The 15,791-nt window shown below is 49.5% G+C and overlaps 1 protein-coding gene across 2 annotated transcripts in view; it reads left to right on the top strand.

Moving 5' to 3' along the window:
• Positions 1–3,353: 3,353 nt before the first annotated feature.
• MECP2 (methyl-CpG binding protein 2) overlaps positions 3,354–15,791 on the top strand; it is a 33,204-nt gene continuing 20,766 nt past the window's right edge. For both annotated transcript variants that reach the window (XR_003677795.2, XM_055081532.1), the window contains exons 1-4: positions 3,354–3,899; positions 7,175–7,419; positions 12,946–13,122; positions 13,585–14,391. Coding sequence is in view for 1 of the 2 variants with exons in the window: in XM_055081532.1 (XP_054937507.1) it covers positions 14,111–14,391 (281 nt within the window). In the remaining variant the exon portion in view is untranslated. The remainder of the gene's footprint in view (positions 3,900–7,174; positions 7,420–12,945; positions 13,123–13,584; positions 14,392–15,791) is intronic.

Here is a 15,791-nt window from a genome sequence, read left to right as displayed (position 1 = left end):
TTTATATGCACTGGGAAACCAGAAAAACTTGTGTGACTCGCTTTATTGTGATACTTGCTTTTTTGTGGTGGTCTAGAACTGAACTCACAGTATCTATGAGGTATGTCTGTACATCCTTTATGAGTGTATAATTTAACAGCACGATTTCCCAATGCAGCTTTGCAGAACAGGAGAAATGAATTTTAAAGGCTGTCAGGTGCCTTTGCCATCTGTGGCTTCATATTTGTGTAACAGTATTTGTGTTTTGCCAACAGACGTGCTTAAAGTACTCATGAGAATGGCCTTTGAAGAGGTGTTTACTGCCCACCCCAGCTCCTGGGCCTGGGGGCCTGACCTCTGCTCCCTTGGGCCCTTAGCGACCCCTACAGACATCTGGTGCAGGCCCTGTAGCCAGGAGGGACAACCGTTTCTGGCATTTGCTTTTCCCCAGTGGGTCATGAGCTTCTGGAGCAGAGACCCCACATGAGTCCTTGGGGCCTTCCCCTGCATAGTACAGCGCCCGGCATGAGCAACCAATGGTGTCCCTCCGGGTGTCCTGGAAGCCATAAGGGGCAGCGTTTCTGGCTCACCATGCAGCCTCTGGGCACACGTGTGTGCCTGTGCCCGCTACCTGGACCTGGTTTCCCGGCTCACTCCGCGGGCTTGGGCCACTCCTTTCCCTGCCTGGTGGCTCTGGCTAATTGAACTTTCTCAGTCTCAGCAATTCGAACACTGTTTTGTTTTTGTTCTGGTTGGGTTATGACACCCACTACTATGAAGGAAAGAAAAGGAATCTGGTGTTGTAGGAGGTGGTATGTTGTGTCATTAATTGTTTTATCTGTAAGCTTTTTATATTTTTGCAGTGAGTTTTCTTTGAATAAATAATTCTGAGAGCTTATCACATAGAAGGCATATGTGTTGTCCTCAGTACATTCTGAATTATCTGGATTTATTTTTGTCTCTTGAATTCACTTATACACAATTCAAAGGCTGCATTTTTAGCCGACAGAAATAGGAAGAAAGAAGCTCAAAATTTATGTCGTTTTTCAAAGTAGCTTGAGTTATAGTGATTGTGATAACTTGGTGAAAAAAGCTGTATATCAAGTAGACTTTACATATGGTTTATCATGAATATTTTTTTTTGACTTCTAAGTACCGTGATACCTTTTTGTGTTAAAAGAATCCCCTACTCTGTGGATCTTGGGTTTGAAGCAGGTGGATCCTAGCTTCTACTTAAGAAAGCCTAAAGATGGGGTTGGAGGCTTGTGGTTGTGCTCTTGTGTGCCCTGACTTCTGGGGGCAGGCTGTTCATGGCTGTAAGTATCTGGGATCCAGGGCCCCTCAGTCTTTTTCCCCATCACCCTGAGCAGGTGACTTCCATCCTCAAGGCTGCCTGTGGTCACAAGATGGCAGTTGCAGCTCTAGCCGTTGCATCTTGCTCTCCAGGGAGGGAGAAGGAGGGCACGGGGGAAGGGGAAAAGGGCACTTGTTGGCACACCCTCCAGTCCCATTCAGTAATTTCCATTTCCGTCTCCGTGTCCATCATTTTTTTTTTTTCTGAGGAACAAACAGCAGCTACAATAGCGATCATTTATTTCCTACTCACGGGTCTGGGCCAGCTGCAAGATGGGGTTCAGATCTATTCTCAAGCCTGTCGTTCCAGGACCCAGGAGGGAGAAGCAACTGTCAGGGGTGGTCTCTTCTTAGGCGGATGTCAGGAGCCCAAGAGGAGTGAGCAGACCCACAGAGGCCTTTTAAAGTCTCTTCCTCCTCGGTCCCATCAGTGAGGCCAGATGTGTGAGCACGTGCAGAGCCAGTGGGCGGGGAGGGGTGCTGAGTGCAAGGTTCTGTTAGGAAGGCAGACGGAGGACCTGGGTGTTGGGGGGCAGCTGGTAGTGCCTGCCATGGGGGACCAATATTCCTGCCCCTTGGTCTCCAGAAGCTAGGGGGTGGCCATGAGACCCAGGCTTGGACAAACCCATTCTCCCTGCAGGGACTTTGACCCCCCTTTTTTTTTTTTTTTTTGATCTTGGTTCCATGACCGGGGATTGAACTCAGGCCCTCGGCAATGAAATCCTGGAGTCCTAACCACTGGACCGCCAGGGAATTCCCCGACTTTGACTCTTAAAAGACAGTGAGAGATAAGTCATGGTAGTGGCACATGCAGCAGGAAGCCAGCATCAGTGGCTAATGTCTGAAGTTGCTGGTGGTGCTGCTCAGGGTGGGTGTCCTAAGCACACGGCCCCTTTTAGTGCAACCTTGGCTGCGTTTTCAGTCATGCAGCTGCTTTTCTGGGCTTAGTTTTCTAGTCTTCTCTTCATTTCCACATCCTGCCGCAGAACTCCTTTGTGACTGGGGTCAGCTAGAGTTGTTTTCTGTTGCTTGCAGCCAGGACCTTGACTTTTTTTTTTTTTTTTGATCTTAGTTCCATGACCGGGGATTGAACTCAGGCCCTCGGCAATGAAATCCTGGAGTCCTAACCACTGGACCGCCAGGGAATTCCCCGACTTTGACTCTTAAAAGACAGTGAGAGATAAGTCATGGTAGTGGCACATGCAGCAGGAAGCCAGCATCAGTGGCTAATGTCTGAAGTTGCTGGTGGTGCTGCTCAGGGTGGGTGTCCTAAGCACACGGCCCCTTTTAGTGCAACCTTGGCTGCGTTTTCAGTCATGCAGCTGCTTTTCTGGGCTTAGTTTTCTAGTCTTCTCTTCATTTCCACATCCTGCCGCAGAACTCCTTTGTGACTGGGGTCAGCTAGAGTTGTTTTCTGTTGCTTGCAGCCAGGACCTTGACGCTTTCACAGTTTTATCTTGAGTAGAGTGGATGAACATAGGCTTTTTGAGCCAGGTTCCTTTAGGATTAAATCCCGGCTTGTTCACCTGCTAGCCTTCAGGTCACTTTTTCCTCCTTGAGCCTCAGTGTTGCCTTCATTTAAACGTTGCTCTTGTGTGTTGCTGAGCATTCAGTGAGATCGTATGGAAAGCGGTGATAGTGAAAGTATTGGGAACATATCCTAGCCTGAGGTATATCACCCGGGCAGTGGGTTAGCAGCTCAAAAGGCCCCGCTGGGCAGGGGATGAGGAGGGACAGGGAGCGCTCCTGGGACCCACTCTGAGCAGCGCTCTCGGCAGGCCCTGGCCTCCGGCAGAGTACAGTGGTGCTTGACAACCAGAGGCTGTTTGCTGAAAGGAGGAATGCTGCGGTGCAATTTCGTGGGATCTGGGCGAGTCTAAAGTGTTTGGAGAAAATGGTTAAGCTACAGATGACCATCCAGCGAATCATCCTAGGGTCAATGCCTGCCACTGGGCAGAGTGTGGGAACAGTGATCGTTGTGAGTGCACTGGGGCAGATTTTAAATTTCCTTTTTATTCTAGACTTGAATGCAGCAGTTCTTATTGCTAACTTACTACCAGTCACCACTAATGAACAAAGAATATGAACAGGAAATTCATAAAGAAGAGATACAGGTGGCCAATGAAGATAGGAAAAGAGTTCTGCCTCAGTGATAATCAAAGAGACACACATGGAAACAAAGAAGATGGCATTTTCACCTACCAAATTTGTAAAGATTAAAAGGACAAATAGAAAGAAAAGACCTAATGCCAGCGAATGTTGGGATTGGCTCCTGCTGCATAGTTCGAGCCCCACGTCCTGGGCTGGCCTGCACGTGCCGTCAGGTGAGGCCTTTCCTCGTCTCTGGGTGCATTTGGATCCGCTATTGAGCAGGTGGCCCCTGCACGTGGTTCACAACTCAGGAAGTGCAAGCTCTAGAGTGATGCTTGGCCTCTCAGCGTCCCTGCTGCCACCCGGGCCCCTCTGCAGGGAACAGCTGCCTCCAGGGGCTTGTATGGGTCCTTTGAGGTGTTCTGTGCACATACACGCACTTCGAAACCTATTTTTATTTCCCTGCGCCTGCTCAGGTCAGTGTGGCTAAGGTGTATTTTTGTCCATTTCATCTGTGTTACTAAGTTTACTAGCAAGAAGCCATGCTTACCTTTTTATAAACCTTTGCAACATCCGTATTTGTCTCCTTTTTCATTCTAGTGCTGTTACTTTTTCCTTCTCCCTTTTTTCCCTGTCTCGGTAAAAATTGTTTGGGTTTTACTAGTCTTTCAGAGAGTGAACTTGTGGGCATTATTGTCCTGTATTACTGTATGTCTGCTTTCCAGTTCATTAAGTTATGTAAAATTTTATCTTTATTATATCTTCTACTTTCTTGGAGTACATTATCTGGTTTTCTTTTTCTCGCTTCTTAAATTCTAAACTTAGCTCATTGGTTTTCAACCTTCTTTTCAAACATAAGCATTTAAAGGTGATCCTCAAACGATTTCTGCTGCATCGAGCAAGTTTCGATGTGTCGCATCTCCACTTAAAGTCAGCTCAAAGGGTTTTTTTTAAATTTCCTCTGTGATTCCTCTTTGACCCACAAATTATTTAGAAATGTGTTTTTTAAATTTCCAAGTACATGGCTTTGTGGGGTTTTTTTCCTAGTTACTATTTTTAAAAATAAGGTCCTAGCTAAATGGCACCATGCTCCAAGACTGTGGTCTGTGGGGCATCCGCCTCACAGCTTGTGGAGCAGTGCGGGACCACCCGGACAAGCATGGGCCGTCGGTGGGGTGCAGGAGCCAGAGGAAGCTCATCTCCTTCATCTCATCCCTGGGATTATGAAAGCGTCCTCTCTTCCTACTGTTGTTCTGTCTACTTGAGTTCCTCGCTACTGGGGAGCATGTGTCACAAACTCCAGTTTCTTCAGGGGCTTTGTTAATTTTGGCTTTATTGTTTATTTTGAGGCCAGGTTTTCAGTTTTCGAAACCGTTTTGTCTTCCTGGTGAATCGAACCCTTTAGCATTAGGAAGTGACCCTCTTTGTAATTAGTTGTGCTTTTGCCTTGAATGTTGCTTTATCTGATAGTAATGGTGCTGCACCACCTGTGTTTTTGGTCAGCACTGCCACTTTTAATTTTCCTCCCTTCTGTGTCTTTATGGATTAGATGTAGCTCTTGAAAATGGCAAATAGCTGGATTTAAAAAAATCCATTCTGTCATATCTGTTAGCATCTATTTAATTACTGATGCATTTAGATTTGTCTGTACCATTTTATTTTTGTCTGTACCATTTTATTTTGTGCATTCTATTTTTTCCACATTTTCTGTTCTTTATTTTTTTCTCCTTTCTTGCCTTCTCCTGGATTGAGTTGTTTTTTTAATCTGGTAAGATACACATAACATAAAATTTACCATCTTAACCATTTTTAAGTGTACACTTCAGTGGCACTAAATACATTCAAACTGTTGTACTACCATCTTGGAATGAGTTTTAATTGTTGTCATGCAGTATATGTAGTGCCATACCCTGCTTTTTCATTTCCATTTCACAATAGAACATAAGCATCCCCATTGTTACGGACTAAAGTGTTTGTGTGTGTCGTCCCGTCCCCCCCCCCGCCCCCGCAAATTCATATGTTGATGCCCTAACCCCAAATGTGAGGATGTTTGGAGATGGGGCCTTTGGGAGGTAATTAGGATTAGATGAGGTCGTGAGGTTGGAGCCCAATAGGATCAGTGTCTTTATAAGAAGAGACACCAAAGATCTCACTCCCTGCCATGTGCCATATGAGGACACAGTGAGAAAGCAGCCGTCTGCAAGCCAGGAAGAGGGCCCTCACCAAGGAATCTGCCGGCACCTTGGCCTTGGACTTACTGCGTCCAGAACCGTGAGCAATAAATTTCTGTTGTTTAAGCCACTTAGTTTTCTATTTCGTTATGGCAGCCCGAGCTAAGACACCCATGTTAAGAAAGACAGTGAACATCCTTTTAAAGCTAACTTAGATTCCATCACAAATTTAGTGTATCGTCTGTCTTGGCCTTCTGTTGGCTCCCTACCCCTTACCTCTGGATGCTTCGCAACTTCTCTGTGCCAAGCTTTCCAAAAGAGTAGTTTATGTTTGTGATCTCCACGTCCCCGTTGGTCAGCTCCTGGGATATTTAAAAAAATCCATTCTGTCATATCTGTTAGCATCTATTTAATTACTGATGCATTTAGATTTGTCTGTACCATTTTATTTTTGTCTGTACCATTTTATTTTGTGCATTCTATTTTTTCCACATTTTCTGTTCTTTATTTTTTTCTCCTTTCTTGCCTTCTCCTGGATTGAGTTGTTTTTTTAATCTGGTAAGATACACATAACATAAAATTTACCATCTTAACCATTTTTAAGTGTACACTTCAGTGGCACTAAATACATTCAAACTGTTGTACTACCATCTTGGAATGAGTTTTAATTGTTGTCATGCAGTATATGTAGTGCCATACCCTGCTTTTTCATTTCCATTTCACAATAGAACATAAGCATCCCCATTGTTACGGACTAAAGTGTTTGTGTGTGTCGTCCCGTCCCCCCCCCCGCCCCCGCAAATTCATATGTTGATGCCCTAACCCCAAATGTGAGGATGTTTGGAGATGGGGCCTTTGGGAGGTAATTAGGATTAGATGAGGTCGTGAGGTTGGAGCCCAATAGGATCAGTGTCTTTATAAGAAGAGACACCAAAGATCTCACTCCCTGCCATGTGCCATATGAGGACACAGTGAGAAAGCAGCCGTCTGCAAGCCAGGAAGAGGGCCCTCACCAAGGAATCTGCCGGCACCTTGGCCTTGGACTTACTGCGTCCAGAACCGTGAGCAATAAATTTCTGTTGTTTAAGCCACTTAGTTTTCTATTTCGTTATGGCAGCCCGAGCTAAGACACCCATGTTAAGAAAGACAGTGAACATCCTTTTAAAGCTAACTTAGATTCCATCACAAATTTAGTGTATCGTCTGTCTTGGCCTTCTGTTGGCTCCCTACCCCTTACCTCTGGATGCTTCGCAACTTCTCTGTGCCAAGCTTTCCAAAAGAGTAGTTTATGTTTGTGATCTCCACGTCCCCGTTGGTCAGCTCCTGGGATCACCTCTCCACTCGGTCCTTCCACTCCCCCCGCCACAGACACACACACTCACTCACTCACTCACTCGTGCGGTGGTTCCAGACCAGCTGCTGTCTGCCTGCCTGATCAGGATCCACTCATGGAATCCACAGCAGCCCGCACAAGGCAGGCTGGTCCTTACCCATACTCTGCAGGTGAGAACTTACCAGACTCAGCATTTATCTCCGTAGCCTCTCCGTGGCATCTGAAAATATTGATTTCCTTCTTGCAGCTCTTCACTGACAGAAAGGGGAGTTAAACCAGGTCATGTCCTTTGGCCCTCGTCTCTTCATCCCCTCCCGCTACACTGGGCTTTGCGGCCTTCTCTCCCAGTATTCCCAGACGGTGATGAAGTTGTCTGTTGCCGCATGTGCCCCCTGCTAGGGTGAAGCCACTGAGGGCGGTGACTGCCTCTGCTTGCCCACCACAGCCTCCCCTTGGCATCTCTGGTGTGGCACTCATTACTCTTCTTGTTCGGTGAGTGACGTTTGTAGGTCTGTCAGAGGTCTGGGAGGAAGGCATTTAGCAGCAAGGGGTGTGGCTCTTTGTAAATTACCCCCCAAGCTAAGACATTGCAGCAGAAGATTTTTATGCGTTCTCAGATTTACAAAGTAAGTCCGACTCAACCTACAGGTGGCATGTGAAACACTAGAACCAGGAACAGCTCAGCTAGGTTCAAGTGCCCTGGAATTTTTGTCCCACCAAGGGACCGTTTGTTTCAGGGATGTGGTTCTCTCAGCCGCCTCGACTTGATCGTGCATCCTGGGAGTGCACAGAAGCCAAGTCGAAGCTCGTCTGTGGAAAATGATCTGAAGTTGAATTAGGTGTTACCAACACACACCGGTCTCTGTTAGCTCCAGGAAGCTCTAATTTTCCAGAAGGGGGGGTCTCATGGACCCTAGAGGTGTTTTCTGAGATCTAAAGTTAGCCAAGCAGCTTCTTCTCCACCTGGGTGCTGTCCCATCCCCCACAGGTGAATCTCGGCGTTTCAGCTGACATCCCATTAGGTGGCGACAGAGAGCACTGAAAAGGAGTATGAAGGAACTAGAACTTGTTTTCCCTTCTGTGAGAGAAAGGCTCGCACTAGTCAGGTTTTACCATGCAAGGCACTTAAAGGGCTTTGCCCTTTTTCTTCCTCCCATTCTCCTCAACCCACTGCCTGCCCTATCACCCTCCCGCCCCCCCCCCCCCCGCAAAGAAGGTGGATAGATCGCGTTTCAGCTGACATCCCATTAGGTGGCGACAGAGAGCACTGAAAAGGAGTATGAAGGAACTAGAACTTGTTTTCCCTTCTGTGAGAGAAAGGCTCGCACTAGTCAGGTTTTACCATGCAAGGCACTTAAAGGGCTTTGCCCTTTTTCTTCCTCCCATTCTCCTCAACCCACTGGCTTGCCCATCACCCTCCCGCCCCCCCCCCCCCCCGCAAAGAAGGTGGATAGATCAGAAGGCCAAACAGCCAAAGCCCGTGTCCTCTGGTCTCTGTCATGGTGGGTAGCAGCACAAGTCACGCAGGCTGGGAACCCGAGTGTCACCAGCCCTGCCCTTTATTTCTCGCACCTCTTGTCTCCTGCCCTCCTCCCGCCACCGGCCTGATTCTAGCCTTCCAGCTCTCCACGTTTCTCCCTTCCACGCAGTCCCCAGAGTCAGATCTCACTCTCCTGCTTTAAACCTGAGAGTGGGGCCCCTGGCCTCCAGTGGCGTCAAGGCCCCTCACACGACTCCTGACTCCTTTTCTCATCCGTGTGCCCCTCAGCCACGTACTCCCGACCTTTGTCCGGGTCCCCATGCTGCATTTCCTCCTCCTCCTGGTTCTTGAGGACTCGCCTCGGGTATCCCTTCCTACAGAGAGTCCTTCCTAGGCCCCCAGGCCCCATCTGGGTCAGATCTCTCGAGCTCTGGCTCCCTGCAGGTACCTCACAACCCGAGGGCGGCCTGTTGACTGTCCCAGCCCACACGCCCCGAGCAGGAGCGTGTCCTCCGCGTTCATGATCCACGCTCTGATGAAAAGCACGCTGTGACGCTCGGGCCCCTCAGCTCCCCATCATGAGCTTGCTTGCCACCCTGGACAGCCCCCCTCCGCTGAGGACCTGGTGCCAGGCCCACAGTCTTTGTCTCTCTGTTCCTGACCATTCCGTCCCACAGGTGGCTTAAGCATGCACATAGAGGGCCCTCCTAGTGCTTGGCCCCCAACTTTTGATCACCTCTGTTCCAGTGACCTCGGCCACCTCCTGCCAAGGTCACAGCCTGGACTTTGTCATCACTGGAAACTGCTCCACCCCTGGAGCTCTTAACAGACAGCTCCACTGGTGACAGAGACTTCCTGTTTTCCTAGCTCCCCAGGAATCTGTCCATTTTCCCTCCTCTCGTGACTCACACCCGTCACTATACAAATGTGTTTTCTAATTTCCCATCTTTACCAAGCGCTCCGTCCTCAGCCCCTGCCCAGTTCTCTGCTCCTCTTTGGCCAAGCTTTTCAAGACTTGGCTACTCAGTATTCCCCTCCTCACCTCCCTCACCTTCTGCTCAGGCCCTAATGGATGTTTGCGTCACCCAGGCCAGTGGCGATTCCTCCTCTTGACAGGCTTGTTCCCTCCTGGAATCCCCTTCCTTGTGTCTCTTCGGGGACCCCCACCGGCACCCTCTCCTGGCACAGCATCACTGGCTTAAGTCGGTTTTATTTTCTTCGGCCACCTTCACATCTGAGCCCCCTTCTTTGTTTGAGGGAACTCTTACCCCAGCCTATGAGTTTGCTGGGAGACCAGGTGACCTCTGACTGTAGTCGCTGAAAATGCCATACGCTTCTTTTCATAATTTCCCTTTCAGCTGGTACGGTCGTTGGTAAACTACATGCCAAGGCCAAATCTGGCCCACTGCCTGTTTTTGTAAATAAAGTTTTATTGCAGTCCAGCCCGACTCCTTCCTTTATGCATTGCCTGAAGCTACTTTCCCACTTCACTGGCAAGTTGAGTGGTTGTGACAGAGACGGTGAGGCCTGCAAAGCAGAAAAAAATGCTTACTCTCTGGCCCTTTATGGAAGAAAATGGCCTAAGCCCTCCAAGGGGGTATGGCCCTGTGCCTCGGGCTCTCACGTCAGACCCACCCTCTCCAAGGGAGCAGGGCCAGCTCCCGCAGTGGCTGCTGTGTTGGCTGCCAGTGCTGCCCCCTGCAGGGTGGCAGAGGCAGTGCTGGCTGCCCTGCACCAGCCTGGCAGCAGGGTTTGGAATATTGTTCTTGGCTAACTAGATTGAAACCTGTTTCTCCAACCCTCTGGCCACCTAATAGCCTTTTATTCCCCCCAATTTTTGTTATTGGGGTAAAATACACATGAAAAACTTTACCATTTCAACCATTTTTAAGTGGACAGTTAAGCCAGTTCCATGGTATGAAGTACATTTATACTGTGCAGACATCACCACCACCTTCCATCTTCCAGTAGCTGTTTAATCAAGTCCTTGTCTGTGTAAATCAGCTAGAGTTGGTCTCTATTGCTTGCCACCAATAATCTGGACAGATAAACCTGATCGTCTTTCTAATACCTCACTCCTCTTTGTCTGTCTCCTTTGCTGACTCTTTCTCCTTGTCACAACTCCAGATAACGGGAGGAAAGTTGTCCACGCTCAAACATCTGAGGTGCCCTCACTTGCTCACCTGGCTCTTCAGACCTCTGCGCCAATGACTGCCAGATCTCTGTCTGCAGCCTAGACCTGTAGAAGGCGAAATGCCTCAACATCGGAAACATAAAATATGGAAGTCAGAATCCTTGATCTCCTGCGCTCCTCCTGCCCCCAGCACACACATGCCCTCCACTGGTGGCACCTAGAGCAGCCACCGCCTCGCCTGCTTAGACTCTGCAGTAGCCCCACACAGCAGGCAAGGAGGCCACTGTGTGGATCCCCAGCCAGAAGTGCAGTCCGCAGGCAGCCTCCAGCTGCTGGCTCCTTTGGGCTTGGCCTGGGGCTTGGCCTCAGCTGTGAGCACTTCCTCACTCGGTCACGCCAATTCCAGGGCAGTGCCCAGGCGGCTGGATGAGGCAGGGGGTATAAAACCACTGCCCTGCCATCACTGCCCAAGGTGGCCTGGAGCTTTCTTGAGCCTGCGTTGCAATTCAGCTTCTTCCCCTGCCCAGATCTGCTTCCTCTCCCTTCCATTCCCGGGTGTCAATCCCTAATAAATGTTCAGTACCCCACACCATGAGTCCACCCCGCAGCACCTTGTGTCTCCCTGCCCCCTCGTCCCCCTTCACACTGTATTTTCCATTAAGAGTGAACTTCTTCAGACTCTTCATCTGATCATGTCACTCCCCTGAGAAAAACCCTCTGAGGGCCTCTCATCGCTCACAGAATAAAATCTAAAGTCTATTTCCTGGAAGCAGGGCCGGCTTCCTGGACATGCAGCCTATATAATGCCCAGGGCTTAGAAGAGCCACGCTTGGTTTACTGCTCTACTGCGGCCATCTCACAATTCTCCATTTTTGAGCAAGAGGCCCTGCAATTTCATTTTATACTGGGCCCTGCAAATTATATAGCCAGGCCTGCCTCATTTTGAGCTCATTTTCTGCGCCTGGCTCACTTGGCTCCAGCCCACCATTCTTGCTTTTCCTGGAATGTGCCAGATTGTTCCTGGGGTCGGGGCCTTGGCTCTTGCTGGTCCTTAGTCCTTAACGCCTGGGCCCCTCTTTACATGATCCCTTGGGGCGCTTGAAGAATTCTTTATCCTTGAAATTGAGGAGGTTGACCACGGTCCCTCTCGCCGGTGAGTGGTGTGTGTTGGTTTGTTTATCACATTTTCCTGGGAACGTGGTGTGTTCGTTCAGGCTGCAGATGCGGGTCATCTTTGTTTCGGGTTAGTCCTCTTATAATGTATCTTTGATGGCATCTATGTGCCATTTCGGGTTCCCTACTACAGGGACACGGATTATCCTTACGTTGGATTGTCTTTGTCTCTCTTCCAGTGCTATTAGCTTCACTCTAATTGCGTTAGCTTTTATCTTTTTCATCTGCATACGCTGTTTGTCTAGTTTGATTTTCAGCTACGTATATTCTGTTTCTGGCTGCTTTTAAATGTGTTTATTAGTTCCGTAATGATGTGTTTTGGTCTGCAGTTTGTTTCCCTAGGTTGGGAATTTGCCCTTTCATCTTACTGTGTTTTATCTTCTCATCTTTGAACTGTTACTGAGAACATGTTCTTATAAAGTTGTGAGGAATTTCCTTCTCTTCCTTTTGTGTATTCTCTTCTTGGTGGGATTTTGCCTTTCCTGAGCCATCCCCCTCCCTTTTAGTTTTTTGCTTTTGGCCATGTTTCTAGAGTTACCATGTTGTTTCTTGTCAACTTGGCTCAGGCTTAGACGGCTCCATCCAGTCGTTCTGTTTGCTTTGGTGCAGCAGGGGAGTTCTGGCTCTCTCTTCTCAGTCTTCTGGCACCCTCTCTCACTGCTTTCCCCTCTGGGCTGTCATGAGCTCGTTCTCTTGTGGGCAGAGACGAGCTGTACACGTCGGGGAGCTGCAGTCAGGGGGACTCTTCGGCAGCATCTGGAGTCTTCTCTCTAGCCTAGGAATTGCGTTAATTGTCTTGCGCCAGGGTTCAGTCTAGCCGCATGAAGGACATGTATGCCATTCCTATAAGGGATGTGGGAAGGGGCCACCCCAGGTTCCCAGTGGTCCCCTGGCCTGGCTCGCTGGGTGCTTTACCTGTTTCTCCTACACCTCCCGGTTGCAGCTTCCGTAGTTCCTGGGCCTAAAAGGAAAAAGTTACGGGCTCCTCCTACCCAGTTGCTTCTTTCCAGCTCAGTGAGGAGAGGTTTCGGGGTGTTGTGGGCTCCCCAGCACGGCTTCCAGGGGTGGGGCAGGAGCTCAGTCTTGCTGCTGCTTTGTTCTCTGGAATCCTTTCTTCGGCTGCCAGGTTTTGAAATGTACTGCGTTCGATTTTATGTCCCTTTCCTTCGTTTGCTGAATTCTGTCCTTCACACTCCTCCTCCCCACGTCTGTGTGTTTCTCATTTTATTAGGCATTGGGAGAGAGCAGTTCTGTGGGACGTTGTAACCCGCCGTTTGAACCTAACCGTCTAATCCGTGTGGAATTGATTCTGTTGTGTGGCGGGAGGATGCAGTGGTCACAAGAAGCACGTCACGGCCCCGCCACCCCTCCGTGCTTTTCTCTGGCTGTTCACAGGCGCTGATTCTAGGTAAATCTCCGCTGGAGAGCCGGTAGTCAATGTTCCCATTGTATTTTCCACCCAGTTAGTATTTGTACACAGGGAAGCCACCGCCTGGTTGCCGTTTGTCTTGCCACCAGGCATGTTAGTTCCTTTTTAGCCGGTCCCCAGAGCTGTCTGCGGGGTAGAGATTAGTCCCCGCTGCTTGCCCGCTGCTGCCCTCCGCCCGGGGGAGCCCTCAGCCCGCCGCTGCCCGTCTGCCGCCGGCAAGCTGCTCTTCAGCCAGCCTGGCTTCTGGGTCCCACCGTTGTGACCGTGAAGATTTCCTCGGCCTCTGTTGGTGGGGGGGGCATCCTGTCACCACCGACCCCCCCCCCCCGGCAGGTCCCTCCTTGGCATCGCTCACGGTGCCTCAGCCGTTGGTGGCACCCTCTTGTTTGCCAGCTCTGACAGACACATTTCCCCTTTTTTCTATTTTGTTGGTCATTTCAGTGGCTCCTATGTCATCATCGGGAAGCAAGTCTGTCAGGCATGCAGCTGCGGGGTGACCTACACTAGTGAGAGGCACAGCAATGAAAACAAGGGCATCACCTCAAGTGAGAGGAAAACAGTAATGACAGAAAACTGCAGCAGGAAGGAGCTGTGGGAATCTATGGCTGGGGACCAAAGAGGCAGGCGTGACCTGAGCGCCCGCGCACGCTGGCTGTGGGGACCGGAAGGCTGGATATTTGTCGTGAGGGCACCGGAGGCCAGCTTTGCCCCGTTTGTGAGAAGGGTTGCCGTGAGCACCCTGCGGCGTGGAGGAGACACGATGGAAGAGACGTAGCTAGATGTGGAGGCCGGGGAGCAAATGCCCACAACACAGGCTGTCCAGGGCAAGAGATGAAATCACAGAAACGTCAGTCATAACGACTGGCTTCTTGGTTTTCTCCCGCTCCTAACTCATTTGGCCGGCCCCCTCTGCGGTGGCGTGCGCGGGGACGGTTGGTGGTGAGGCCCCCCCAGCTTGGCTTTAGTCATGGCCCACGGCCGTACCAGCTTATCACGCCGGGCCCGATCCTTCCCCCACCCGCAGCGGCCCCGCATCGCCCTCCGGAGCGCTCCCCCGGCTCCCGCTCTCTCCCCTTTCACAGCACTCATCAAAATCGCTATGATTTCGTTATTGACTGTATGCTTTAGAAGATTGTACCAGGAGAAAGAGAAGAAACGGATGCAGGTAGAGAGCGTGTCTTGTTACCGGAGCAGCCCTGGCCCCAGCACAGCTCGGGCCCACTACCTAGATTGTCAGCTACCGAATGAGTGAGTAGGTGACATGAAACACCTCCACCCCACTCCCAGTGTCCTTGTCGTGATGACTTCTGTTCAAAGCTTGCCCCTCCCTGCTAAGCTTTCCAGAGTGGAAGCAGTTTCTGCCACCCCACTTTACTCCTGTCTAGTTCCAGGACCTTTTCATCACCCCCAAAGGAAGCCACGTGGAAAACAGTCCGGAGCGTCCTCAAAAAGTCAAACATGGAGTACCCGTGGGACCCAGCGATTCCACTCTAGGTATAGACCCAAGAGAATTGAAAACATAACACCCGTGCGAAATCTTGTACTCAAATATTCACAGCAGCTAAAAGGTAGAAGCAACCCAGATGTCCATCAACAGATGAATGGATAAGCAAAGTGTGGTGTGTCTATACAGTGGAATGTTATTCAGCCACACAAAAGGAAGAAGTTCTGATACATGCTACAATGTGGAAGAACCTTGAAAACGTTATGCTGAGCGAAAGGAGCCTACCACAAAAAGCCATATATTATACGATTCCATTTACATGAAAGGTCCAAACAGGCAGACCATAGAGACAGAAAAGACATTAGTGGTTGCCAGGGGCTTGGGAGTAAGGGGGGCTGGGGCACTACCCGCTTAGCGGGTATAAGATTTCCTCTGGGGGGGTGGGACAGAATGTTCTGGAACTAGGTAGTGGTGATGGTTGTACAACATTGTGAATGTACTAAGTACTGCTAATGGTAAATTTTATGTCATGCATTTTACCACAATTTAAAAAAAGATCAAACACTCTCAGGATATTTAGCCAGCAACCTTCAACTTGGCTAAATGCCTAGTCATTAAACTTCTTGGACTAGATTCCTTTCTGACTGTCATGGTTACCGTGTCCTGGGTTTCAGAGATGGCATTCAGGTCAGCGTGGTCCAGTCTAGCATGTGTCACCGTAGGTCCCCACGTTCGCCAGTTTCTCTCACACGGACAGCAGAGCTACTTGCCTGGGCGTCGTAAAACCTGCCTTTATGATTTAGGGTAATGGGTGAAGTCAGCTGTCATTTTAGTGGGTTCTTATAAAAATTGAGATGTAATTCACACACCGTGAAATTCACCCATTTAAAATGTACACCGGCATTTAGTACACTCATAATGTTGTGCAACCATCACCTCTATCTAGTTCCAGAACATTTTCATTACACCCCCCGCCCCGCCCCCCAAAAAATCCCTGTACCCATTAGGAGTCATTCCCTATTACCCCCTACCCCCGGCCCTGGCAGTGAATAATCTACTTCCAATCTCTGGATTTGCCTGTTCTGGACAGTTCATGTAAATGGAATCGTACAGTGTTTGTCTTTCTGTGTGTGGCTTACTTCACTTGGCATAACGTCTTCAATTCAAGGTCCATCCATGCTGCAGCAGGTGTCAGAGTTTCCTC

This window comes from Physeter macrocephalus, chromosome 21 (genome assembly GCF_002837175.3).
Source record: "Physeter macrocephalus isolate SW-GA chromosome 21, ASM283717v5, whole genome shotgun sequence".
Taxonomy (NCBI): Eukaryota; Metazoa; Chordata; class Mammalia; order Artiodactyla; family Physeteridae; genus Physeter; species Physeter macrocephalus.
This window is presented reverse-complemented; position numbering and strand designations above follow the sequence as displayed.